This window comes from Anomaloglossus baeobatrachus, chromosome 2 (assembly GCF_048569485.1).
Source record: "Anomaloglossus baeobatrachus isolate aAnoBae1 chromosome 2, aAnoBae1.hap1, whole genome shotgun sequence".
In the NCBI taxonomy this organism is placed as follows: Eukaryota; Metazoa; Chordata; class Amphibia; order Anura; family Aromobatidae; genus Anomaloglossus; species Anomaloglossus baeobatrachus.
In genome coordinates this window covers 401,607,127-401,634,753 of record NC_134354.1, presented here as the reverse complement: position 1 = coordinate 401,634,753, position 27,627 = coordinate 401,607,127, and the positions used below count along the sequence as shown (strand labels likewise).

General features: G+C 46.8%; 1 protein-coding gene across 1 annotated transcript in view; it reads right to left on the bottom strand.

The window, feature by feature from the left end:
- The window catches only part of IFNLR1 (interferon lambda receptor 1), a 137,774-nt gene extending 113,438 nt beyond the window's left edge, over nt 1–24,336 (bottom strand). The window contains exon 1 of the mRNA XM_075334112.1: nt 24,219–24,336. Within this exon, the coding sequence (XP_075190227.1) occupies nt 24,219–24,279 (61 nt within the window). The 5' untranslated portion in view covers nt 24,280–24,336. The remainder of the gene's footprint in view (nt 1–24,218) is intronic.
- Between the last annotated feature and the right edge of the window lie 3,291 nt (nt 24,337–27,627).

The following is a 27,627-nucleotide window of genomic DNA, read 5'->3' as shown; positions in this document are numbered from 1 at the left end:
GGCACCCCAGAGCGCTAAGCCACCCATCCCAGTAATGTGTACGCCACCAGAGCTGTTTGCCACTCCAGTAACATCTATGTCCCCTCCTGTAATGTATATATTGTAGGCCCTAGCCCCTCCTGTGATGTATATACAGCAGTGCTGTTTCAGTGTGCATGGTGTGCAGTCATGTTAGTGATGGCCATCATGCAACACAGCCACATGTCCTGGAGGAGCTGGACGGAAACAAGCGGGGGAGGTGAGTGATGCTGCTTGTGACTTCTCCATATTAACACCTGTAATGCGTCTGTGTCTGCATGTGTGTCAGTGTATATGACTGCATATATTTGTCTGTTTAAATGTATTTTTGTGAATTTGTCTTCAAATATGTATATGTACGTATGCCTGTATGTGTATGTGCGTGTCTGTGTGTGGATGGGGCCCACTAAGACTCAACCGGGGACCACAAAAACCTGGAGCCGGCCCTGGCTGCCTTAACATTGGGATGAATAAAAAAATATGTGAGCAACTCTACTTTCTGTGTATAAGTGATGGCTGTGAGTGATCCTGGACTGTATCTGTATTATACTGTGTGTATAAGTGACGGCTGTGAGTGATCCTGGACTGTATCTGTATTGTACTGTGTGTATAAGTGACGGCTGTGAGTGATCCTGGACTGTATCTGTATTGTAGCACTGTAAATCTGAATGTGGCAGAACAGGAGAAGATAAATGTTCATTAAATTTATATCTAAATGCTACAGTTCGCGCTCTACTGTTATGGCTAAAAATGTTAACGTTTATGGGGCCCCCACCAGATTTTCTGCCCAGGGGCCCCCACCAACCTTAATCCGGCCCTGGATCTGATTGTGTTTGAGATCAGATGTTTACAGTATGTGTGAGATCCGATATTTGTATGTGAGATCCGATGTTTGTGTGTGAGATCTGATTGTGTGTGAGATCTGATGTGTGCGTGTGTGCGATCACTGCAGGTCCTCTGCTCAGCGTCGGGTGAGTGTGATTGCTGTGTGCCAGCTGTGTATAATGAAGTGTCCTGCAGTATCTGTAACTTTTTTAGCTGCACGGACACTTCATTATTGATCCGCGGTTAGAGTTTATTTTCGGGGGAGGGCTTATTTTTCGAAAAACACGGTACAATTGTTTCAAAGAAAACAATAAGTAATGCACTAAACCTATATCCGTGCTCAACGCGAAAAACAAAAAGCATATTCTAGCACGTTTACAGTTTGCACAGCAACATTTAAAAAAGCCTGTGAAATACTGGGAGAATATAATCTGTTCAGATGAAACCAAAATTCAACTTTTTAGTTACCATAAAAGACACCATATTTGGAGGTCAAAAACGCACTGCATAATCACCTTAAAACACCATACGAACAGGGAAGTTTGGAGGTGGGAACATCATGGTCTGGGGCTGTTTTTCAGCATATGGCACTGGCAAACTTCATGTAATTGAAGGAAGGATGAATTGGTTAAATGTAACGAAACATTCTTAATAAAAATCTACTACCATCTACCAGGATGATGATGATAAAACAAGGGTAAACAGTTAAGTAATACAATGATCCCAAACACACAGCCAAGGAAAATCTCAACTGGATTCAGAAAAGCAAAATAAATCTGCTAGGAATGGCACAGTCATTAACCTGACCTCAATCCAATAGAAAATTTATGGAAGGCGCTAATGTTCAGAGTTGATAGGAGCCCACAGAATCTTCAGGATTTAGAGTGTTTGTGTGGAAGAATGGGCCAAAATCATATCTGAGCAATGCATGCATCTAGTTTCTCCATACAGGAGGTGTCTTGAAGCTGCATCACAAATAAAAGCTTTTGTACAAAGCATAAACTACATTTCAGGAAACGTGTTCAATACTTTTTCACTGTGCCATTTGTCATTATAAACACATCAGTAAATTTATGGACATCTATGGTTGATTTCTTAGCCTATGTGCATTGGATGAGTTGTTTCCGACATCTCGTGAGATATCCATGTTAATAGCACCCTTAGAAATATATTTACTTAAAAAATTGGTCACGTGTTGAATACTTATTTAACCAGGGTATCAGGAAAGCCGTGCTATTCACACTGTCTGCATTAAAATTGCCTCTGATTAGTCTTTGGCGGTCCTTCAAGTCCATTTGTCCCTATCTGATTCCTTTTATGAACTCATCAATTTGTCTCACACAACCCCTCCAACTTTACTCACAATTTGTTTCTGCGGGATGAGAAACTACTGCGCCTTATATTTTTCCCATGCACATTCGTCATCTCCCATAATATTTGAATAAGCAAACCAGTCCACCATTATACAGAGTCCATACACAATTCATTATTTAGCTAGCTTTTAACCCTTGGTGCTGGGCCCACACTACCTTTCATGATTTACCTACTTGAATTGACAAACGATAATCACCTAGTAAACAAACTAGAAAACCTGCTTCAGAAGTTTCTTTGTGACATAAGAAACTGTACTCTGTACGGTCATAAAAGAGTTCTACCATATAGTGGAATGTGAGCATATGTATTGGTCAGGCTTGTAATCTTTATTGATTCAATAGCTCATGTTGGAAGACCAATGTTCCTTAGCTTTCATTTATGATTTATGACATTGGTTTTCTACACTTTCCATTTGTCTTAATACCATATTCCCAACTAGTTTCACATCTACCTTTCTGTAGAGCAGTGGTCCCCAACCTTTCTGACCTGGAGAGCCACATTCACATCTAAGAGAGGATTCACAAGCCACACTCAGCTCTGAGAGATGGTCGTTAGCACCATTTAGCTCCCACCCCTCATAATAGTGACACCCAGAGCCCCCATTACCAGTATAATGACAGCCAAAGCTATTCCACAGAAGTCCCCACACGGAGGCCGTATACCAAGATCCAGGGGTTCCTACCTCCATTCAGATCTGCTCTTCTGTGTGGGGCTACTCACAAATGTCACCATCTGGAGACTTGCTCTTGACAGCTGTTTGCAAGACCTGATGCAAATGCACCAAGCTGGCAGACAGCCGTGAGCCACACATTTTGGGCCTGTGAGCCACATGTGGCTCTCGAGCCACAGGTTGGGGACCCCTGCTGTAGAGCATCTTAGCTCTGACATTCATCATTTAGAGGGGTAGTCTGACCAGGAAAATTGTCATAGAGGGGGTTATTCCATCCAGGGCCCCCAAAGCTGAGAGATATAAAAAGCAATTCTAACTTTGGCAATCTCAAATGGTCCATGTATTACTTGGTTGGCCATTCTTTTGAAGATCCAAATGTAATACTGGACCTGCTGATGGCACCTTCCTTGACAATAATCTCCGTTGACTGGGTTGTGAAGAGCTGGACTAAATCTGTGCAACTTTCGAAGAGAAGCTGTATGAAACATGTTTGGTTTCCCTAACCACAAAGAGGTGTTTCACCTATATTTCCCCTACAGCAAGTGAGGAATAATTATGCCCTCATCTTTAATGAGACCATCATGATATTGGACAACCACTTTAAAGCTAAGCTCACATAAAACAGTTGGTAGAGCAGCATGGTATGATGCCAGTTCAACTCATTGGGTTTTGTTGTTTTATGTAAAAAAATAGAAACAAAAAATATTCTCACTGAAAACCCCCAGAAAGACCTATATAAAAACCATAACTTTGATATGGCTTCTGCATATGAGTAGTTTTTCTCTGTTTCTTTATGTCTTCAAATGTGGATGGCATGGTAGGGCAGAAGGAGCATGTTCCACACTGAAAAAAAAATTAAAAAAATATATATATCTAATATATAAAGCTGAGTGTGTGTGTGTGTGTGTGTGTGTGTGTGTCCGGGATTGGCATCCGCACCGTCGCAGCTACAGCCACAAAATTTTGCACACTCACTTCTGGACCCCGAGAGCGTCATAGGCTATTTTTCGAGGGGAAATTTTAACTCCGCTCTTTACAGTTATTCTCCAAAAAACCTGCCTCCATTAAAGCGAATGGAGCTGGGAGCCACAGAGCAGCCAGAACTTCAGAAGGGTTCCAAAATGGCCACTGTCAGGGGCAGACGTGGATGCGGGAGCTCCTGATCTATCCATGGGCATCCTGCTCCCCGGCGGGCAATACACACATCTGGCTATCTCATCCGAGCCCCCAGAGCGCCACAAGAAAGAAGGGACCCTCATTTGCCGGCTGCATTTATAGGAGCGTATCCTAGGGCTCATATACAGCTGCGGCCTGGCAGAGCATTGGTGGTGACAGGGCCAGAGAAACGCGGCCCCAGAATAACAGAGGCTCCCACCGGAGGAAAGACAGAGCTCCCTAGGGGGTTCAGAAGGTACGGCTGACATCAGACGACCCCCATCCCCTATCTACCTGGTCCGGATTGATCCGCTGCTCCGGGGAGCCGTCGCCGCCATTTTGGTTCCCCTGCCGCCCGGCTCTGAGGAGGGTGGACGGAGCCGAGACCGCACGGGCTGCCAGAGCAAGCCGGAGGACCTGTGGAGGTGAAGAGGCCTGGTAATCACCAGTGGGTCGGTCGGAGGGCCTGAGGCGCGAGATCAGCAAGCCGCGCGGTTTTCTGGAGAGGCCGCGCGGAGCGCCTGGGACGCGGCGTGAGATATCGCGACGCTGGGGAGCGGCACTTCGGGAGAAACCTGCAGCTCTGGAGCGAAGGCCTGGCGGTGAGTGAGTCATCCTCCAGCACCCGGCTATACGCCTGCCCCTCTCCTGCTCCGAGGCTCCAAATCCAGATTGTGGTGACAGTCGGGCCCAGCAGCGGGCACCCAGCACCCAGGCGCCCCCCTCCATTGCCCCCCCCCCGTGTAGCTCAGCGGCCGCCATCACTGCTGAGTGTGGAGTCGCAGGGGGAATAGGGGCCAGTGCTGAGGACAGATAGGACCCCCATACGCCGGGACTTTATCAAGTGGAAGGTGGACGGACTCGGTTCGGGGAGACCCCCCTTTCAAGGTACCCAGGTACATTGGGAGCCGTGGGGAGCTGCTCCGTGCCCCTTCACATTATAGGGGGCTCTGTCGGTCTGGGTCTGGGGCCTACACCACATGGAAACCTGGCCAGTGGCAGGAGAGCTTCCCCAAGATACATTATTGCAAGCACCAAAAGGGCAAGAGAGGCCCAGAGACGAAGATGATATAGAGAGGGGCCATACTGAAGTACCTCTAACATAGAGACTTTCTCTTCTTGCCTCTTTACCCCTCTTGGAGGGTGTGTAATGCACTAAAGTCGGTAATACCTGGAGGGAGCGGAGTGGCCTAACCCCTACCATTCACTTACTTAAGCATAAAACCACATATGTCAGACTTCAACATGGTCAAAATCGGCAACGCACGTGCCAGTTCTCTGCCCAGACCAGTTAAGTCCACTACTCAGGCTGACGTGGATAAGTTTCTCAAAAAACACATACATGTAGCTGACGCTAAAATAGACAGCCCTCAAAGCATGTCCACCAATGATACGCAAGATATGGATGACGATGACAGTGACACTGAAGGTGCTGAAAATAGCAAGAGTCTCCCCATTTCAAGATCCTTTATAAAACGGATTCTCAAAAATGCGCTGGAGCCGGTGGCAAGGGAGTTGTCAGATATCAAGCAAGAAATTGGCCAAATTGGACACAGAGTGGAATCCCTGGAAGCAGCCCAAGCAACAATATCTTCCACTTCCAACAATGTCATCTCCTGCCTCCGCCAACAGGAGGACAATATCAATCAAATCCATGCTATTCTGGAAGATCATGAGAACAGAGAAAGGCGAAACAATCTCAGGATAAAGGGAATTCCAGAATCGGTAGCAAATGAAGCTTTGATACCGACCCTACAGGGCATTTTCTATGACCTGGTGGACTCTGACCCTGCTCCGACAATGGAACTGATACGAGCCCACAGATCTTTGAGACCCTGACCCAGGCTAGGGGAACCACCAAGGGATGTCATTTGCCGCTTCCTGGATTATAGAATTAAGGAACTCATTCTCAAAAGAGCCAGAGAAGCGGAGTCAATAAGCCATGAAGGCTCAAAAATCTTGATTTTTCAAGACCTTGCTTCCACCACTCTGACCAAACGGAGATTGCTACAACCCTTCACCACAGTGTTGCGCCAACGCCAATTTCCGTACCGCTGGTTATATCCCTTTGGCATTGCTATAACTGCTAATGGGAAACACTATCAAGCTAAAACTTCTGCGGAGATAAGGCGGATCTGTGAGGACTTGGGGATCACGCTGGAGAAATACCCTGAGCTGGAAATCCATCGATCGGCTTCTACACTACAGATGCTTCCGGATCCGGCACCATGGCATAGTCTTACCCCAAAGACCCACAGATCCAGACGCAAGGCGGCGAAGAAACTCCAAATGACCCTTGAGGGCGAGCCCCCCTGAAGGGGCCTTTGAATGGGTCTGTTGTAGTTGCCCACAACTGATAATGCTGGTTACAACATGAAGTTATTACAGGGGTTTTGCACTTATTGCTCCCTCTTGATGCATACTTTTATTTGTTCGAATTGCAAATAGTCGAAAATGTTGATTCTAATAACCTGTCCCCTCTTGAACCTCTCCCTACCCCTTGTTCTTTCTATCTCTTCCTTTCCTCTTTTGGTCATAGGTCCGGTCCATTCATCCCGATGGAAAAAGAACAGATTGTCCTCCTGCCGATACTACCATGGCATTACATCATAAGGTATTTACGGCGATAAGCCTCAACGCACATGGGTTAAACTACCCCATACAGAGGTCACAGACTCTACATAGCCTAAAGAAAAAACACGCAGACATGATATTTTTCCAAGAAACGCATTTCCGCGATGGCAAAATCCCAAGCTTTAACAAAGCATACTACAACACCTGGTTCCATGCCCCATCTCCACGTAAAGGTTCTAGAGGGGTCTCCATAGCCCTGGCTAAAGATATACCCTTCCTAGCTCAAGATGTTGCTATCGACCCAGAGGGTCGGTTCATTTTCGTCAAGGGTACTCTAGCCGGTTCTATGGTAACCCTAGGGAATGTGTATGCCCCAAACGTCAAACAGATTCGTTGGTTGATGTCCATACTTAAAAAATTTCGCATTTTTTCAGAAGGTACTCCAATACTGTGCGGTGACTTCAATGTGGCCTTGGAACCTAAACTGGACTCCACTGCAAAAAAAAGCCACCTCTCTCTAAGGGACCTTTCTCGGATTAAATGCTCTCTCATTGCCCTTTCTTTGATAGATGTATGGCGCTACCAACACCCCACAACTAAAGATTATACATTCTTCTCTAATCCTCACAAATCATACCACAGACTAGACTACATTTTTCTACCCCGGCATCTACTGCCTAATGTCAAGGACTCAGAGATACAATCATCCCCTTACTCCGATCATGCTTATGTCTCTGTCAGCTTCTCACTCCTAAGGCCGTACTGGCTTCATCGTACGTGGAGATTGAATGAATCAGTTCTCTCCTCGGAAGAAAATAGGAAACGCATATCCGATTGTCTCCGTAATTATTTCGCAGAGAACAAGACCCAGGATATGGCGGCCCCAATGTTGTGGGAAGCACATAAGTCGGTCATTAGCGGAGAGTTGATCTCCATCTCCTCATATCTCAACAAGAAGAGGAAATCGTTCTTGCAGAATCTGTACACTGAGATTGCCTCGCTGGAGGCCCAGCATAAAAAGTCCCTGTCCCAACAGACGTTAGAACAACTGACTGCGAAACGGGTGGAACTTAGGGACATGCTTAATAAACAATCGGCAAAATTTTATCTCGGTTGGAGGAATCGTATGTTCCTTCATGGGGATAAAGCCTCTAAACTTATGATGTCCCTGATTAAAAAAAGACAGGCCCGTACTTTCATACATGCCATTAAAACTCCTCAGGGTCATCGTACGCAAGACTATTCCCAAATTTCGGACGAATTCCTTCATTTTTATAAAAATTTATATCAAATTCGGCCAGAGGAGTCGGCTACGGAAAGAGACAGGAGGAAGTGTGGTATACAAAACTACCTGGCTAAATTAAACCTCCCGAAACTTTCTAAAATGCAGCAGGCGTCCTTAGAAAAACCGTTTTCTCGAGCGGAGGTTCAGTCCATCCTGTCCAGGAGCCCCGTGGGGAAGGCTCCAGGTCCGGATGGTCTTCCCATTATCTATTATAAAAAATTCTTTGATATTCTGGGGGAACACCTCTTAGCATCATGCAACGCTTTGCTTCGCGGTGACCCCATTCCCAAGCAAGCACTGGAGGCACATATTACATTAATACACAAGGAGGGGAAAGATCCGGAGTGTTGTGGAAACTATAGGCCCATCTCACTTCTGAATGTGGACCTAAAGATTTATGCTAGCTTAATTGCCAACCGAGTGGCGGAGGTCCTCCCAAATCTCATTTCCCCTGAGCAAACGGGGTTTATCAGGGGCAGAGAGGGGAAGGATAACGCGCTAAGAGTAATAAACTTAATGCAACACGCCAGAACCCATAAGCTGCCTCTGGTGCTGCTGGGAACGGACGCTGAGAAGGCGTTTGATAGGGTGGACTGGACCTTTTTGCAAGGGACACTAGAGGCCTTCAACTTCCCCCCTGATGTCCTGCGCGCAATCCTGCAGATGTACACGTTTCCCACGGCCAGGATTAAGATAAATAATACTCTCACCGATCCCCTCGACATTAAAAATGGCACAAGGCAGGGATGCCCCTTATCCCCCCTACTCTTTGTCATGGCCATGGAGCCACTGCTAACTTCTATCCAACAGGATCGAGAGATTGAGGGGTTCAGCCTGCAGGGTGTTCACCACAAGTCTGCCGCCTTTGCCGACGACTTGCTGGTGGTAATGTCCAGGCCGGAGAAGGGCTTCCCTGCCTTCATGAAAGTACTGGAGACATACGGCCATTGGTCCAACTTCAAAATAAACCTATCCAAATCAGAAGCATTAAGCATGAATATTGCCAGTAAAGTTATCAAATCTCTCCAAAACGCGTTTCCTTTTCGATGGCCAACTAGCCACATAACATACCTAGGCATTAAACTGGGGAAAACCTTCAAGTCCTTGTTTGACCTCAATTACAAACCCCTTCTCCCTAATCTTACCGCACACTTAGCCTCGTGGAAGGCTCCCTTCCTTTCGTGGATGGGCCGGAAAAACTTAATTAAAAGCGTTATACTTCCAAAGTTTATCTACCTCTTTCAAATGTTACCCATACCAATCCCCACAACTTTTCTTTCTCAGTGCAACTCTTTAATCTCCAATTATGTATGGAATAAACATAAACCAAGAATCAATTTTCAAACATTGAACCTGCCAAAGGACAAAGGGGGCATGGGTCTACCTAATGTATCGTTATATTATCGAGCCGCAGTACTCTCCAGGACAGTAGATTGGATTAGACGCCCACCGAGTAAATTGTGGATATCATTAGAAGAATACTTAGCCCCCACTCCGCTACGAGCTATGTTACTCTCCCCTACTAATCAGAAAGATAAAAGGTCCATTACGAATGAACTAACGAGAACCCTTATGCATAAATGGAGGGAAATTAGAGAGCTGTTAGCCCCTCCTCTTTCCCCTTTAACCCAAGTTGCTGACATACTGGAAGCCGATGTCAATCAACCGGCGTCCACGAAGGCCACATTCCTGACCAATGTGAAGGTTCCGCTGGCTGATCTTTTGGTGGATGGCTCTTTGATATCTAAACAGGAGATGGATATGAATCCTCTCCTCGCTAGACTCACATTTCTCCATCACACGAAATTAAAACATGTGATACACCCACTATTACCCCACGCACATCTCGACAGACCTTTAACCACGTTTGAATCTTTCTGCATGCAAACCCGGGCTCCCAGGAAAGTTCTTTCTAATTTGTATCATACTCTGCTTACTAAAAAACTGGTGGTGAAGAGAGCGTATATACTGAGATGGGAAGGGGACCTGAAAACCATATTCACTGATCTTCAGACGAGCCAAATTTATAAGGCTTCACACGGTCCGTCGTGTTGTGTGAGAGTTCAAGAGAATTCTTTCAAAGTGATTGCGAGATGGTACATTGTCCCTACCTCGTCTAGTATGTGGAGCTCTTCCACCTCGGATCAATGCTGGCGATGTGAGAGGGACAGGGGAACATATTTACATGTGTGGTGGGAATGTCCGAATATCCAGACCTTCTGGCGGACAGCATCACGGTTAATAAATGATCTCACAGGTAAAAAAGGGGTCTTGGACCCAAGACAAATGCTTCTGAACTTCCCAATGTGGCCTAAAGATAAAGCCACTTCGATTCTAGCGTCATTTGTAGGCTCTGCTTGTAAACTTCTCATTGCCCAAATGTGGCGCACAACGACAATTCCCACTCTTGCGCAGCTCTTACTGAAATTGGATCAATTATACCATGTCGAAGAACTTTCAGCCCTTTCACGTCAGAATGCGCTCTCTTTCCACCAGATCTGGAAGGCTTGGCAGGCCTATAAGTCAAAGCCACAATTTTCAGTAGTTACTTCACAGGCGGCATTATAGGGACATGTGAGTCACCCTACCCCTCACTCAATGAGATGATGGATAGAAGTCAGACTATACCTACCACGAGATGAGTGGACCCAAGACCAACATTCTCTCCTTTCTCCTTTCATTCCTATCTCTTTCCCTTTTTTTTCTTTTCCCGTCTCCTGAACCTATTACCTCTAATCCCTTAATTGAATTCCATGTTACATAATTTCGTTTTCCTAGATCCTTGTTTTCCCCCCTCTAATACCGAATTCTTATGGTATTTACTGTTAAAAAATATTTCATGTTAATCCAGACTCCAGTCTGATAAATCCGGAGAGGTCATTCCCAAAAGCCGGAAAGCTAAGTTCATTATCTGGATGAGATCAGATAATTCATATGTAATCTGAGGTATAAAAATGTGATGGGAAGATTATATGGCAGTTGTAACAATAGTGCTCAAGACTGTGATCTCTGTTGAATTTGTATTCTTATTTCTTGTTTCAATAAACAAAACATTAAAACAAACAGAACTTCAGAAGAATGCGCAGCCACGCCCTTATATGGAATGTTGGCATGTCACAATGCAGCCAGGGAAAGAGAGAGACACAGACAAGGAAAGAGGCAGACACAGACAGGGTAAGAAACAGACATAGACAGGGTAAGAGACGGACACAAAGAGACAGACACAGACAAAGAAACAGACTGACAGGGAAAGAGACAGACAGGGAAAGTGACAGAGATAGATAGACAGACAGGGAAAGAGATTGAGACAGACGGAGAAAGAGACAGACAGTCAGGGAACGAGACAGACAAAGAGAGAGAGAGAGACAGAGAGATATATACAGAGGGGGAGACAGACAGAGAATGGGAGAGAAACAGAGAGACTGTTACTATTCCGGGCAGAGCCGGATGCTATGTTGTGAGGCGAAATTTTAACCCCACGCGTTCCAATTTACCAATCAATTTTGCCCCTATCTACATAATGGGGAAAAAGTGAAACGAAAAGTGTTGGGGGAAAATTGACAGCTGCCAGATGTGAACAAGGGGGACTTAAAGAATGAGAGCGATGGCGCCAAAGAGTATATATCGTACAGTTGCTAAGGTTGGGCCCCAACATGGGATACTCACCACACTCGGGGATATGAACACACACAAAATGCGCCACACACTATCACGTACTTGAACACATATACCACCCTCAGCACACATCTCACCACACATACACCAACCTCGCCGCATAATCGCCCTAAACACACACAAGTCTGGTATTATCCTTCAAAAATAAAAATCTGATTAATAAGCAGCCAAACTACAAGAACAACAAATGTACCACATAGGAAATACGGCAGCTGTCAGTCACATGACCTATCTATATGTGTATGTGTGAGCTAATATATACTGTCAGGGGGGAGGGCTTTCTGTTGCCTGGAGATTTATCAGGCTGCCAATAGCAACCAATCACAGCCTAGCTTCTATTTTGCTACAGTTAATTAATCTGAGCTCTGATTGGTTAATATAGGCAACAATTTAATAATTACATTTCTATCTATTTGTGTGCAGAATACATTTTTGTTAACACATTCTATCTTGTTAACAGCAGCTATTAACCCAGGCGAAGGCAGGTAGTGCAGCTAATATATATATATATATATATATATATATATATATATTACAAAACAGCACCATGTAGGTGTGTTTTGCCATGTCATTGAATTGCAAATTTATTAAAAGTATGTGAAGTGTTTTTTATGTGTATCAATGCAGAATTCACTCCAAGTTCTATGTAAAAATATTCACTGACAAATGACACTCAGATAAAAATGTGATCAGAGTGTCGGCTTAGTGTGATCCGATTCTCTTGGATGACAGAATCTGAGCACATTGTGAAGGGAAGATGAAGAGCAACATTTCTCCATCTTCTTCATTGTGTGAGTTTGAGGAAATCGGACTGCACTTGGATGTCATCTGAGTGTAGTCCGGTAATTTCCATGCACCCATAGACTTGAATGGACAAGTCTCCTCCCATTTACACATCAAATCGCAGCATGCTGAATTTTTTTTTTCTCATGCTGAATCGGTATGAGAAAAAAACAAAACAAAACGATAGCACTCGTTCCGATTTATCTGTGTCTAGACTTGCTGTGGTGGATCATGGCCAAAAGACCAGATTCAAACTTGAACGAAGTGTGCCGAGAAGAGAATTGATCTGTTGGTGCTGCCATAAAAGAATTCCTGGCTTTGCCATAAGATACGCCATACTTTTTTCTACATATCCATTAGTATTTTGGACATTGCTGTGGTGGGTACTGTTGCTACCACTGTAATTGGGGTTTTGATGCTAAGGGAGCACTGTAGTTGTCAGCTTCATGATTTAAACGGAACCAATCACCAGGATTTTCATATATATCCTAAAGACAGTGCTATATACTGGCTCTATCAGGCTGATTCTCTACATACCTTTAGTGCTCAGCTCGGTTGTATAGGTTTTGAAATCCAAGAAAGTAAAGTTTCTAAAATCATCAGCTTCTTAAGTGTCAGCAGCTGAAGATCAGATAATATCTGGGGGGTATTCATAGTTATCCCCTCCCCTTGTTAGAATTAGCATAATCAATTTAATTTTTGGCTTGCAGGACCTATTTGAGGTCATACCCATGTGACCAGAAGGAGCGGGGCCTCAGCCAACAGAAAAATGTTGCTTCCTGGTATCAGCTTTGTTGGCTCAGGCCCGCCCCTTCTGGTCACATGGGTATGACCTCAAATAGGTCCTGCTAGTGAAAAGTAACATCGATTGTATAATACTTATGCTAATTCTAACAGGGGGAGGGGACAATTATGAATACCCTCCAGCTATTATCTGATCCTCAGCTGCTGTCACTCAAGAAGCTGATGATTTTATGAACTTTACTTTCTTGGATTTCAAAACCTATACATCCGAGCTAACCACTAAAGTTATGTAGAGAATCAGTCTGATGGTGCCAGTATAGCTCTGGCTTTATGTTATAAACGAAAATCCTGGTAATTGGTTCCCTTTAAATCTTGAAGGAGCACTCACTGTATAGTTCAGGGCATGAAGAAAACCGCCAGACACAAGATTCTTCCTGCTTTGAATACCCTTCACATCGGTTCCTCAAGACGAGCAGCAGACATAAATAGATCAGACAAAAAAAACCCACTTATGTTGCGTCATGCACATGTATGTCACACGTCAAGTGGAGGTGTAAAGAGAAATAGGGGAGGCTAAAGGTCTGAACCCACCCCGTATGCAGCTGATGCATTAAAAAAAAAAAAAAAGTTTGAAACACTTTCTTTTTTTAAGACCCAAAATAAATAAAAACCTAAACGTATTTGATATTCTCACATCTGGAAAAGCACAAAATCTGAAAATATAAAATTAATTAACACATATAGTAAAAGTTGTAAAGGAAAAAAAAAGCCTTAAAAACTGTCTTTTTTTCCTTTTCTTGTCCCCAAAAGGTGCAAGAAAAAGCAAGTACAGTGGATATGGAAAGTATTCAGAGCCCTTTAAATTTTTCACTCTTTGTTTTATTGCAGCCATTTGGTAACTTCAAAAAACAGAAATGTAGAAATTTTTGCAAATTTATTAAACAAGAGAAACTGAAATTTCACATGGTCATAAATATTCAGACCCTTTTCTCAGACACTCATATTTAAGTCACATGCTGTCCATTTCCTTGTGATCCTCCTTGAGATGGTCCTACTCCTTCATTGGAGTCCAGCAGTGTTTTATTAAACTGATAGAACTTGATTTGGAAAGGCACACACCTGTCTATATAAGACCTCACAGCTCACAGTGCATGTCAGGCCAAATGACAATCATGAGGTCAAAGGAATTGCCCAAGGAGCTCAGAGACAGAATTGTGTCAAGGCACAGATGTGGCCAAGATTACAAAAGAATTTCTGCAGTACTCAAGGTTCCCAAGAACACAGTGGTCTCCATAATCCTTAAATGGAAGACGCTTGGGACCACCAAGACTCATCCTAAACCTGGCCGTCCAGTCAAACTGAGCAATCATGGGAGAAGAGCCTTGGTGAGAGAGGTAAAGAAGAACCCCAAGATCACTGTGGCTGAGCTCCAGAGATGCAGTAGGGTGATGGGAGAAAGTTCCACAAAGTCAACTATGACTGCAGCCCTCCACCAGTCGGGCCTTTATGGCAGAGTGGCCCGACGGAAGCCTCTCCTCAGTGCAAGACATATGAAAGTCCGCATAGAATTTGCAAAAAAACACATGAAGGACCCCAGACTATGAGAAATAAGATTCTCTGGTCTGATGAGACAAAGACAGAAGTATTTGGTGATAATTCTAAGCGGTATGTGTGGAGAAAACCAGGCACTGCCCATCAACTGCCCAATTCAATCCCAACAGTGAAACATGGTGGCGTCATGCTATGGGGGTGTTTTTCAGCTGCAGGGAACTGGTTGCAATTGGTTACAACTGGTTGCAATTGGAGGAAAGATGAATGTGGCCAAGTTCAGAGATATCCTAGAAACTAAAACCTCTTCTAGAGTGCTCTTGACCTCAGACTTGGCTAAAGGTTCACCGTCCAACAAGACAATGACCCTAAACACACAGCTAAAATAACAAAAGAGTGTCTTCCGAACAACTCTGTGACCATTCTTGACTGGCCCAGCCAGAGCCCTGACCTAAACCCAATTGAGCATCGCTGCAGAGACCTGAAAATGGCTGTCCACCAACGTTCACCATCCAACCTGATGGAACTGGAGAGGATCTGCAAGGAAGAATGGCAGAGGATCCCCAAATCCAGGTGTAAAAAAACCTGTTGCATCATTCCCAAGAAGACTCATTGCTGTACTAGCTCAAAAGGTGCTTCTACTCAATACTCAGCAAAGGGTCTGTATACTTATATTTCAGTTTTTTTTGCTTAATAAATTTGCAAACATTTCTACATTTCTGTTTTTCTTCTGACAAGATGGGGTGCAGAGTGTATATTCATGAGAAAAAAAAATGAACTTTTTTGAATTTACTAAACGGCTTCAATGAAACAAAAAGTGAAAAATTTAAAGCGGTCTGAATACTTTCCATACCCACTGTAATTGTCCTATGTACCTTAAAACTGTATGAATTAAAATAGCTCACCACTCAAAAAAAAAAAAAAAATGTCCTCAAACAGCTCCATCAGCAGCAAAAATAAAAAAAAAAATAAAAAGCTATGGATCTCAGAAATATTGTGACAATTTTATTTTGTTTCACATGGTTCTGACTTAATTTTTTTGACATTAAAGGGAACCTGTCATCAGAAATTTCGCCCAAAAGCTAAAAGATTCCCCCTCTGCAGCTCCTGGGCTGCATTCTAGGAAGGTCCCTGTTATTATTGTGCCCCATGTGAGACCAAAATAAAGCCTTTATAAAGTTCTACCTTTTTGTATGCAGCTTCTGTAAATCCGTCCCGGGGGCGGGCTCTCTGCCGTCCGTTATTCTGCCTCCTGGTCCTGTATGCCGCCCCCATCGCTCCTTTCCATATCTGATGCACCGCCCACTGCTCCAGCCATCCCCGCGCATGCCCAGTGCCAGTCTCACAGGACTGAGCAGTTTGACCGCTGGTGACATGTGCGCAGACAAGTGATTATGGACGGGACTGTGACTGTTATCAGCAAGTACCCGGCCATAATCTCTTGAGCGCGCAAACCTCTCCAGCGGTCAGACACACTGTGCTCAGGGTAGTGCTAGACTGTATGGGCTGCTTCCAGGGATGACGTCCCTTTGTCATGTGATAGGGGCGTGTTCAAAATACTATCACATGACAAAGGGACGTCATCCCTGGAAGCAGCCCATACAGTCTAGCACTACCCTGAGCACAGTGTGTCTGACCGCTGGAGAGGTTTGCGCGCTCAAGAGATTATGGCCGGGTACTTGCTGATAACAGTCACAGTCCCGTCCATAATCACTTGTCTGCGCACATGTCACCAGCGGTCAAACTGCTCAGTCCTGTGAGACTGGCACTGGGCATGCGCGGGGATGGCTGGAGCAGTGGGCGGTGCATCAGATATGGAAAGGAGCGATGGGGGCGGCATACAGGACCAGGAGGCAGAATAACGGACGGCAGAGAGCCCGCCCCCGGGACGAATTTACAGAAGCTGCATACAAAAAGGTAGAACTTTATAAAGGCTTTATTTTGGTCTCACATGGGGCACAATAATAACAGGGACCTTCCTAGAATGCAGCCCAGGAGCTGCAGAGGGGGAATCTTTTAGCTTTTGGGCGAAATTTCTGATGACAGGTTCCCTTTAAGTGATAAACAGTATGCAAGTTTGGTATTGCTGTAATCGTGCTGACCTGGATAGTTCTCTTGCCAGGTCACTTTTATTGCACAATGAGCAACATAAAAAAAAAAACAAAAATAAAACAAACATTGGTGGAATTGCATGTGTTTTTATTTCAAGATTTCATGCTCTTGGAATTTTTTCCCTGTTTTTTTCTTCCATTATTTGATAAAGTGAAAGGGGTCATTCAAAATTACAACTTGTGCTGCATAAAAAAGGGGAGGAAAAAATGAAAATGTAAAAATGAAAAATTACCTGGTCTTCTTTAAGGGGGTGGTCTGAAGGCAAAAGTAAATTTCATTTTAAATCCCTATTTGCTGCTATAATCTAAGCTATGTTCTAATATATTTGTATTAAATATTACCTTACTACACTATGTAACTGCTATTCTAATTTTTTTCTACTTTCTGTCTGTTGACGATTAGTTTGAGATTCCCAGTGCATGCTGGGATACTCAAACGAAGCATCATCAGGGGGCAGAAGCTGTTGCATTGATTGCAGCCTCTGTCCCTTCCCTGAAACTAAGATCATCATCGTGACACTCATTTCAGGGGCTGGTATATCACTGCTGTGTACCTCTATACACTGCGCAAACTGCACAGAGCCTATTCTGTTATAAGCTCAGATCAGTAATAATCTGCTGGTAATAGAGAAGTGTCTATACCTGGCATGCATGAGACCAGAGACGTCACCAGTGAGGGCGGCGCTAGTATGCCAGGTATAGATATTGATTTCAGCCAATAGAGTAGGCACTGAGCACTGTGCAGATCACACAGTGCATAGGACAGGGTGGAACAGACACAGCAGGGACAGACCACCCCCTCTGCCCCCTGATGGCACTTTGTTTGGGTATCCCAGCATGCACTTAGATAGTATAGTTAGGGAACTGTAGGGAATTTTTAATACCAGTGTATTAGATAATAGCTTGGATCATGGGGTCTCAAACACGCAGCCCACATGCGGCCCTTTGAGCTGTTTCTTGCGGCCCGCAGCCACACAGACCCCTCGATGATCACGGTTGGTGCAGGGGCTACCACTGTCAGCTTTGCCAGCGCCACACAGAGATAAGCTCTCTGCAGAGTTGTACCAATGGCAGCTGCTGGCCTATCACAGGCCAGCAACTGACGTTGGTGTGTGACGTTAGCTCCTGGCTTCAAAATGTCTGGTGGCTGCCATTGGAATAGCTGTGCAGAGAACTTATCTCTGCGTGGCGCTTGTGAATCATTCATCTGAAATAAAAGCACTGACAGCAGTGATCCCTGCAACAGCTGTGATCACCAAGGAGTCTGCTTGCTCAAGGGGCACAAGAAAGAAAAGAGGATACCGTGGGGAATGGAGGACAGGTGTGAAGAATGGGGGGGGGGGAGGTGGTTGGCTTTGTGTTTGTCTGAAAAATGGCACAATAGGGGACATTGCTACAGGATTTATACAAGAAGGAGACATTACTACAAGAAAAGGACCAGGATGTACACATTACTAAAAGGAGACAAGGATGGGCACCTTACTACAAGGGGACACGGATAGGTACATTACTGCAAGAAGGGGACCAGGATGGACATATTACTACAGGATGGGGACCTGGATGAGCACATTACTACAAGACTTGGACCACCATGGGCACATTACTACAGAATGAGGACAAGTAAAGGCAAATTACTATAGGATAGGCACATTACTACAGAATGGGCACATTACTACAGGACGGGGACAACGTCAAACACATTATTACAGCATGGAAGGAACAATGAGCACTATACTACAGGATTGAGAAAAGGATGGGCACATTACTACAGAATGGGGACCAGGAAGGGAACATTACTACAAGTTGTTGGCCAAAATTACTATATGATCTAAGTGTAAAACTATATTACTTACAAGAAGGAGATAAAATGTAAAAAAAAAAATTCAAAATAAAGCTGTAAAAAAACATTTTTTTTTACAATTAAAAATCCTTTTTATATATAAACAAAAAAAGTGCACGTTTGTAATATTAAATGAGCAAAAAATGTCAAAAAACACCCCAGTGATCTCAAATTGTATAGAAAAAAAAATGCACCACTAAAAATGTCACTTTGTCCTGCAAAGAATGCAGCCCTCCAAATTAGTTTATATTCTATGTGCGGCCCATATGCCCAGCCAAGTTTGAGACCCCTGGCTTAGATTACAGCATCAAATAGATAGGAATTTAAAAAGAAATTTACTTTTGCCCTCTAACCACCCCTTTAAAGATTATTGTGCCTCCAAAGTTCACTCCATACACATTAGGTTAATGTCGGCTGAACCAGCATTTATCGATAGGGTCAGCAGGCAGAGGAGATTAGGATCTGGTATATCCAACTTCGAATTGACAATCCTTTTGTTCTTGGTTATATAATCTGCCACCAGACAACTCTGGCAGCGTCTCTCTCTTGGAGGCCTAAAACACACTTCCGCAAAAAAACGTGCGTGTAGCACGGTCCGTTTTTCGGGTCCGTGTTCCGTTTTTTGGGGCGTTTCTCCAGTACGTATGGCATCCGTGTGATGGTGTATGCGAGCCGTGTGTACGTGTAAAATGTCCGTGTTTGTGTGTAAAATGCCCGTGTATGTGTACGTGGAATGTCCGTGTGGAATGTCCATTTGTGTGTTGCACAATGTCGTTGATACATGTCGGCTGACAGCAGACAGAGTTGCGCGATGAGAATGAACTCGGGTGAACTTCACCCGACTTCATTGTCATGCCGCGGCTCTGTCTGTGTGCCGCGTACTGATTAGCGGTCACCTGTGAAGGATTCACCAGTGACCGCTAATCCCCCAAGTGACTGAAGTGAGCAGCCCTCTGTCATACTCACCGCTCCCCGATCACCAGCGCGGCGAGGAACAGCTGTGCAGAGAATATGCGGCAACAATTACTTTGAAAAAGCCGGCCGCTCATTAATCAATCTCGTATTCCCTGCTTTCCCCACCCACAGACGCCTATGATTGGCTGCAGTCAGACACGCCCCCCACGCTGAGTGACCGCTGTCTCACTGCACCCAATCACAGCAGCCGGTGGGCGTGTCTATACTGTGCAGTAAAATAAATAAATAACTTAAAAAAACGGCGTGCGGTCCCCCCCCATTTTAATATCAGCCAGATAAAGCCATACGGCTGAAGGCTGGTATTCTCAGGATGGGGAGCCCCACGTTATGGGGAGCCCCCCAGCCTAACAATATCAGTCAGCAGCCGCCCAGAATTGCCGCATACATTATATGCGACAGTTCTGGGACTGTACCCGGCTCTTCCCGATTTGCCCTGGTGCGTTGGCAAATCGGGGTAATAAGGAGTTTTTGGCAGCCCATAGCTGCCAGTAAATCCTAGATTAATCATGTCAGGCGTCTCCCCGAGATACCTTCCATGATTAATCTGTAAGTGACAGCAAATAAAGACACACACACACGAAAAAATCCTTTATTAGAAATAAAAAACACAAACATATACCCTGGTTCACCACTTTAATAAGCCCGAAAAAGCCCTCCATGTCCGGCGTAATCCAGGATGCTCCAGCGTCGCATCCAGCTCTGCTGCATGGAGGTGACCGGAGCTGCAGAAGACACCGCCGCTCCTGTCACCTCCACGCATCTAACGAAGGCAATAGCGCGATCAGCTGTATTCAGCGTTGGCCGCGAGTAACCTCAGTGACAGCTCAGCTGATCGCGCTATTGCCTTCATTAGCTGCGTGACAGGAGCGGCGGTGTCTTCTGCTGCTCCGGTCACCTCCATGCAGCAGAGCTGGATGCGACGCTGGAGCATCCTGGATTACGCCGGACATGGAGGGCTTTTTCGGGCTTATTAAAGTGGTGAACGAGGGTATATGTTTGTGTTTTTTATTTCTAATAAAGGATTTTTTCGTGTGTGTGTGTGTTTATTTACTGTCACTTACAGATTAATCATGGAAGGTATCTCGGGGAGACGCCTGACATGATTAATCTAGGACTTATTGGCAGCTATGGGCTGCCAAAAACTCCTTATTACCCCGATTTGCCAACGCACCAGGGCAAATCGGCAAGAGCCGGGTACAGTCCCAGAACTGTCGCATATAATATATGCGGCAATTCTGGGCAGCTGCTGACTGATATTGTTAGGCTGGGGGGCTCCCCATAACGTGGGGCTCCCCATCCTGAGAATACCAGCCTTCAGCTGTATGGCTTTATCTGGCTGGTATTAAAATGGGGGGGGGACCGCACACCGTTTTTTTTAATTATTTATTTATTTATTTTACTGCACAGTATAGACACGCCCACCGGCTGCTGTGATTGGGTGCAGTGAGACAGCTGTCACTCAGCGTGAGGGGCGTGTTTGACTGCAACCAATCATAGGCGTCTGTGTGTGGGGAAAGCAGGGAATACGAGATTGATTAATGAGCGGCCGGCATTTTCAAAGTAATTGTTGCCGCGTATTCTCTGCACAGCTGTTCCTCGCCGCGCTGGTGATCAGGGAGCGGTATGAGCCGGGGGAAGAAAAAAACGAGCGCCAATGTAAGTATGACTGAGAACAGCAGAAAAAAAAGGTAAGTATACTGAATTTAATTAAAAAAATAAATAAATAAGATCGCTAGTGTAAAAACGCACACGCATGAAACGTGCTGAACACGGACATACTCCGTGTGCGGTCCGTGCAGGCACAGACCCATAGGCTTTAGCGGGTCCGTGCCTGCGTGCTGCTGGCCAAAAACGGACATGTTGTCCGGGTAGAAAAGCGCACACACGTACTTACCTCACGGACACACGTTCCGTGCGATTTTACGTGTGTGTGCCATCTACCATTGAATAACATGGGTCTCCGTGTCTACGTGTCTTCGGTACGTGCAAATACGTACCGCACACGTACAAATTACACGGATGTGTGTTGCGGGTCGTAGAGAACACACAAGCGCTCAGCATTGTGAGTATTCCCGTGTATGGCCTCTTTCATACGTCCCTGAAAAACACCCACGTTTTTCACGGACGTGTCAAAGGTGTGTATTGCCCTCGGTGTGCCGTGTGTATGGCCTACGTGTGTTCTCCGTGTGTTATCCGTGATAACACACGGAGAACGGGAACTTCCTACTCACCTGTCCCTGGCGTCGCTGTCCGTGGTGCTGATCTTCGGTCTCCGGTCCTGCCGACTCCCCGCTGCTGCTGCTGCCAGGCAGTGAAGTGAATATTCAATTAGCACAATGAGCGGCGGTCGGCAGCAAGTGACAGCAGCGGCAGAGACAGGAGGGCAGGAGAAGGTGAGTAAAGGTTTGTTTTTTTTCTAGCAGACATATGTCTTTTCTCCGGTGCGTGTCACACGGAACACATCCGTGTGGTCCGTGTGTGTTACGTGTGACACGTTTGCGTTCCGTGTGACACCAGTGATGCCGAAGAGAAAATGGACATGTCGGCGTGAGAAACACACGGAGACAGGTAAATACGGAACGGAGGCACGTATGTGTGAAAGAGGCCTATGGAGGAGTTGGGAGAGATAGCGGAAAGACGATCAATCCACCGAAGCAGCCGACTGTCTACAGCTCTCTATTACCGTATGTATGCGGGTGCTTAGAAGCAGGAAAATTGAAATGTGGCCCTTGAGCTAGAAATGGTTGTGCACCTTTGCTGTAGATATAAAATATTCAAATAATCCTATTGCTGCATAGTAAATGGAACTTGTCTGCAGGATTTACCATTATAAGCAAATAAGAGCACTGCATTCCTATTATAACCAATGTTTGAGTTAAGTTTCCTGCATTTTTGCAAAAATTGCTATGGATTGTCCACTTCTTGGACCACCTCTTTTAAAATAATAAAGGAAGTATTTCCCCTTGTAAAATAAAAATAACATATACTCACCTCCTGGGTTGGCGCTGGATGTGTCATTGTTATGCCACATGAGCCCTGTAGCAAATCAGTGACCGCTATAGAGCTGCTGCACACTTACTTCACTTGGACATTGAGAAGTAGTGAGAGCGCAGAAGTCCAATATCGGCGTCGATTGGCTTCAGGATTTGCAGTGGCATAACAATGCCACATGAGCTCCAGCGCAAATATCGCTGAAACAGCACTTGCGTGGGAGGTGAGTATATGTTATTTTACAAGGGGTATGTCACGTTAGGTACGGGGAAGTATTAAGTGAGTGGCAACAGGTAAGGAAAGGGGACCCCTGCGTCTAGGGAAGGGGGAGATGGTGACCCCTGACCAAACTTACTGCTGGTTCCTGGGGTCCCTCACCACCATGGATAGGTTCCGGATCTATGCGCCGAGCTGGATACCTGACCCTAGTTATTCCTAGTGCAGGACCCTAAATAGGCAACTGGTGGGATGAGCTCTTTGTCAACCCCACTAAATGCTAAAGGAAGACATATGGAGGACACACAGAGGAAAGTGCATGAACTACTTATCCACAGATGCCTCATCCAGGAGTTCAGCAAAGCTTCAGCAATGATACTACAGATGAGAGCAAGCCACCTGCTTGCAACCAGAGCTAGAATGAACTGAATAATATCACCAGTTCAGGGAAGATGGGAGTATTTAAGCACCAAGAAAATACTCATGATCAGCAGCTGGGTGGAAGACGAGCTCCTTCTTGGTCCAAAAGTGGGAGAGATGAAAATCCAGCACAAAAGCCACCGAGCACAATGAATACTGACAGAAGGAACAATAGAAAGTCAGGGAGCATTCTGTGCAACCAAACTCTGTGACCTTCTATGGCCAGAAACTACATGACTGTCTGTCACCCGTGACACACCTGTGACAGGGGAGTACTTATTTTAAAAAGTGCCTGTGCAGGTAGTGAAGGAGGAACGCTTTAATATTATGCCGCCATATATTATAATTCAGCTATGCGCGCATTCTGAGTATTTGGTTGCAGAAATTTCTGTACCAAATCTGCATCTCTTGGTAGAAAAAAATGCGGTGTTTTGCCCCGATTTAATTCTGGAGTGGAAAACCGCTAAAAGAATTGACATGCCACAGATTAACGTCTGCACCAAATCTGCAAGAGAAAAATAAGCAACGTGTGCACAAAACTTCATTGACTTTGCTGGCATAAGGATTTGCATGCAGTTTTGTGACAAATCTGTGATAAAAACGCAGTGTGTGCACATGGCCTCACATGGAGAAGTCCAAGAGACAGGGAGTCAGCTCTTCACCAGAAGCCCCTTGCTCACGATACTGGCAGACTGTACAGTGGGATTTCTGTATAATGTACAACTTCTACGCCATGATCAGGCAAAGGGTTACCTGAAGTCTGCCTGAGGTTACGCGACGGACTGTCAGCTCTGTCGCCTATGTGCTGTCATAGGGAAGACTCGCTCGCTCACATATCTTTCATACATATACAGGTTACCTAATATATATATATATATATATATATATATATATATATATATATATACTCCTCTACCATTAAAGGTGCCTGCTTGTATGCGACTCCTTACTCTATTCTCTGTCCTATTACGGCTTTTGTACACCAGACCCAGTGGTTCTAATAAAGAAGCATACCTGTGACATAGCCCGCCATGCAGCTCACGTATAGAAGTATCCACCTGAGACAGCCACACATGGTTACGATGCGATCCCCTTGCAGAAATGCGGCATTTCTTCGTGATCGTGCTGCCAGGCTTCCTGACTCACAGTGACAACACAGCACCTGAGCACTTCCACAGTATCAGTCCGCCCACTGGGGAAGTCCACCAGGGTGTGTGCTGAGCCTGCAACCCTTTCCTGACAGGTTCACACTGAAAAATAATGAACGTGCTATTCTATGTATAGGGAATTTTCATTGCTTTTTCACTGCTCCACCATAACATTGAAATCAGTGATGATTGTGATTATCATTATATCCTTATGTTGGCATCTGTCAAAAGATGGGATATATTAGGTAACAAGTACCGGTAGTCAGTGGTGTAACTAGAGTTTGATGGGCCCTGGTGCAAAATTTGGACCGGGGCCCCTGTGGCGCCCCTGACCTGGTCAGGCACCACTGAGTACTGCACCCATGCTGGGGACAGTACAAACAGGTAATCCAGAAGGCTGACCGAGGTGTGACTACACAGGCGCATAGTGATCAGGTCTCACACATGTACCTTTGAGAGGACCCCTGGGGATCCCAGGAGGGGGCAAAGCCTTCACCTCCACTTGAGGAGTGGAGGGGGCGAAGCCTCCATCTCCACTCAAGGGGTGTGGTAGAGAGCCTGGTTGCTAGGTGGCGTAGGCAGGCACAAAAGGGAAAAGAGAAAGGAGTCTGAAGCAGAGTGTGGAGGAGTGAGGAGCATGGAAGTGGAGCTCAGACAGGAGCATCAGTGCAGGTCCCACGAGTGAGCCGGTTTAGTGTGCAGCTCAGGAAGAGCAGAAGCAGACCCTGGAGCTGTTGCAGTCTAACAGCGTCCGCGCAGTGACTACCGACGGGGGAGAACGGTCACCTGGTAGTGCTGCCCGAACCCCACACACAGCTAGAGAGAGCAGCGTAGTGGAAAGTACGGAGACTGTCAGGGAGTACCAGGCCCAAACGGGCGGCAGATCCCGGTGCGGGGATAGATCCACCTTTCCTTGCTAAACCTGCCGGTGTGGGGCCCTCAAAGCCCACGCCACAACACCCCAAAAGCCGCAGCCACGTAGCCACAGTTAGGGCCCATAGTTCACAGGAGGCAAGCAGCTGGAGTGATCTGGTCCAGGCGACAAGCAAACGGCAAACAAACGAGGGGAGCAGCTACTTCCCTGGGTGACCCCCATAGGGACTAAAAGTCGGGGTTACCACAAACCACAGAAGGGCTAAGGAAGGCGAGTCGGTAGCCACCCTCATCAGTCAGTCTGAAGGATACCTGGTTCCAGCCTGGTTCATCCCAGCTACGCCCGGGTTACTCACTCTGCCACCTTCTGTGAGTAAAACCCCTGAAAGACCTTCTGCTTGTGTGGAGTTATTCTGCGCCTTGTGGTTCTACACACCTACACAGGGCCCTGGGGCTTGCCTCACTCTCAGGAGGCTATTACAACTGGCTGCACCCACCATCAGCCCCAGGCATCCCTTAACCTGCAGTGGCGGTCCCCACTGACCGCAATTCTGAGAGTGGCGTCACGACAATCCTAAAAGAAGATCTCCTACCTGTGACAAGATCCAGCTACGTGGAGTCCCTGAAGGTAATGCACCGACACAACACTGGAGGGGCTTCACATCTGGCGTCACGAACAGGATAAGGACTAGACCTGTTCAGACAGGTGACCATGTGCCTGGGCGGTCCGCTTGAAAAATTGGAAGCGCCGCCATATTGCCACCATGAAAAGCGCGCTGAAAAACAACAGCAGCCCGCGCTGGGAGAAGTTACCGCCCACGAAGAGGTGTGGCTACCCAGAGATCCCCTGCAGAGTCCTGACCTCGCAAGTGAAGAGAGCGGAGGCGTTCAGAGACGTCGGGACAGAAAGGGAGCCAGAAGCCTGCTGCTGGAAGAGGCAGAGCAGAAACTGAAGAGCCTGCTACTGGAGGCAGCGACGAGTCCGCTGCTGGGAAATCGTGCAGAAGAAGGCGCAGAGGAAATGGCGTCTGAACGCAGAGGCCCAGAACCAGGCTCCGCTGCCTGGTGGTATCGGGAGCTTGCCCAGTTCTGCGACCGACTGGAGACCAGGGTCGTAGAGCAGATCAGAGAGGAACGCACGGAGCTTCTGGAGATGGCTGCAGCGGTTCAGGCCTACGAGGGGAGAGCCACGCGACGAGTGCCAGACCGAGCGGCGACGACTCAGACCCCGATGGTGCCACCGATGGGTGAGTCCAGTGTTGCCCCTGCCAGCGCGAGTGCCCCGACCCCTGCTGCCACGCCCGCGGTCCCTGATGAGATGCCCAGCGCGGCGACGCTGAACCAGGCCGCAGCCATACCAGGTGCGGCCCGCCAAGCCCAGGCCGCCGCAGAGATGCCCTGCCCGGCCCGCAAAGATCCGGCTGCCGCCGCGACCCTCATCCATGCCGCAGGTGTGACGCTGACCCAGGCCGCCGCCATGCTAGGCCCGGCCCGTTAAGACCCCACCGCAGCAGCGACGCCCGTCCGCGCCGCAAGTGAGGTGCTGGACCAGGCCGCAGCCACGCCAGGTGCGGCCCGCCAAGCTCCGATCGCTGCAGCGACGCCCAGCCCAGCCTGCACAGATCCCATCGCAGCTGCGATGCCAATTCAGGCCGCCGCAGCGATGCCCTGCTCGGCCCGCCAAGACCAGGCCGCCGCCATGTCAGGCGCGGCCCGCCAAGACCAGGCCGCCGCCATGTCAGGCGCGGCCCGCCAAGACCAGGCCGCCGCCATGTCAGGCGCGGCCCGCCAAGACAAGAATGTACCACTGTTTACCCCGGCCTGCAAGGCCAGAGCAGACACCGCTCCCCAGTCTAAGGAAGTCCCTGCTAGGAAGTCCCTGATAGGAGAGGACCCCGAATACTGGAAGCTGAAGGCTGACCTAGAGGCCCAGTTCCCACAAGAGATGGTGGATCGGTATCTGCTCCCTCCGCACACCCCCAAGGCGACTTCTGCAGCAACCACGCCAAAGAGTCCCCCGCCCGGGCCTGCTGATGAACACCCATCCCCAGCGCTGCCACAACAGGAGTGCTCCGAAGAACTAAGGGGGAGAGGAGGCCAGGAAGCTGAGAAGCTGATCCCGGAGCCATCAGCAGGGGATCCATGCCCAGAGCCATCAGCAGTGGATCCATGCCCCGAGCCAGAGATGCTGCCATACTCCCGCTGGGATGAAGAGGAAGAGTTGCCTAGAAACCTCACCTGGGGGCCTGCAGGCAGTGAAGTAACAACCCAGCAGAATCCAGCCCGTAGGACACGGCGCCGTAGCAGAACCAAGCTTTCCCCTGCACCGCAGTCTCCAGAGCAGAAAGACGAAGTCATGGCCAGAGACTTGGAAGAGAAACGGTTCCTGAGAAGGGCCAAAT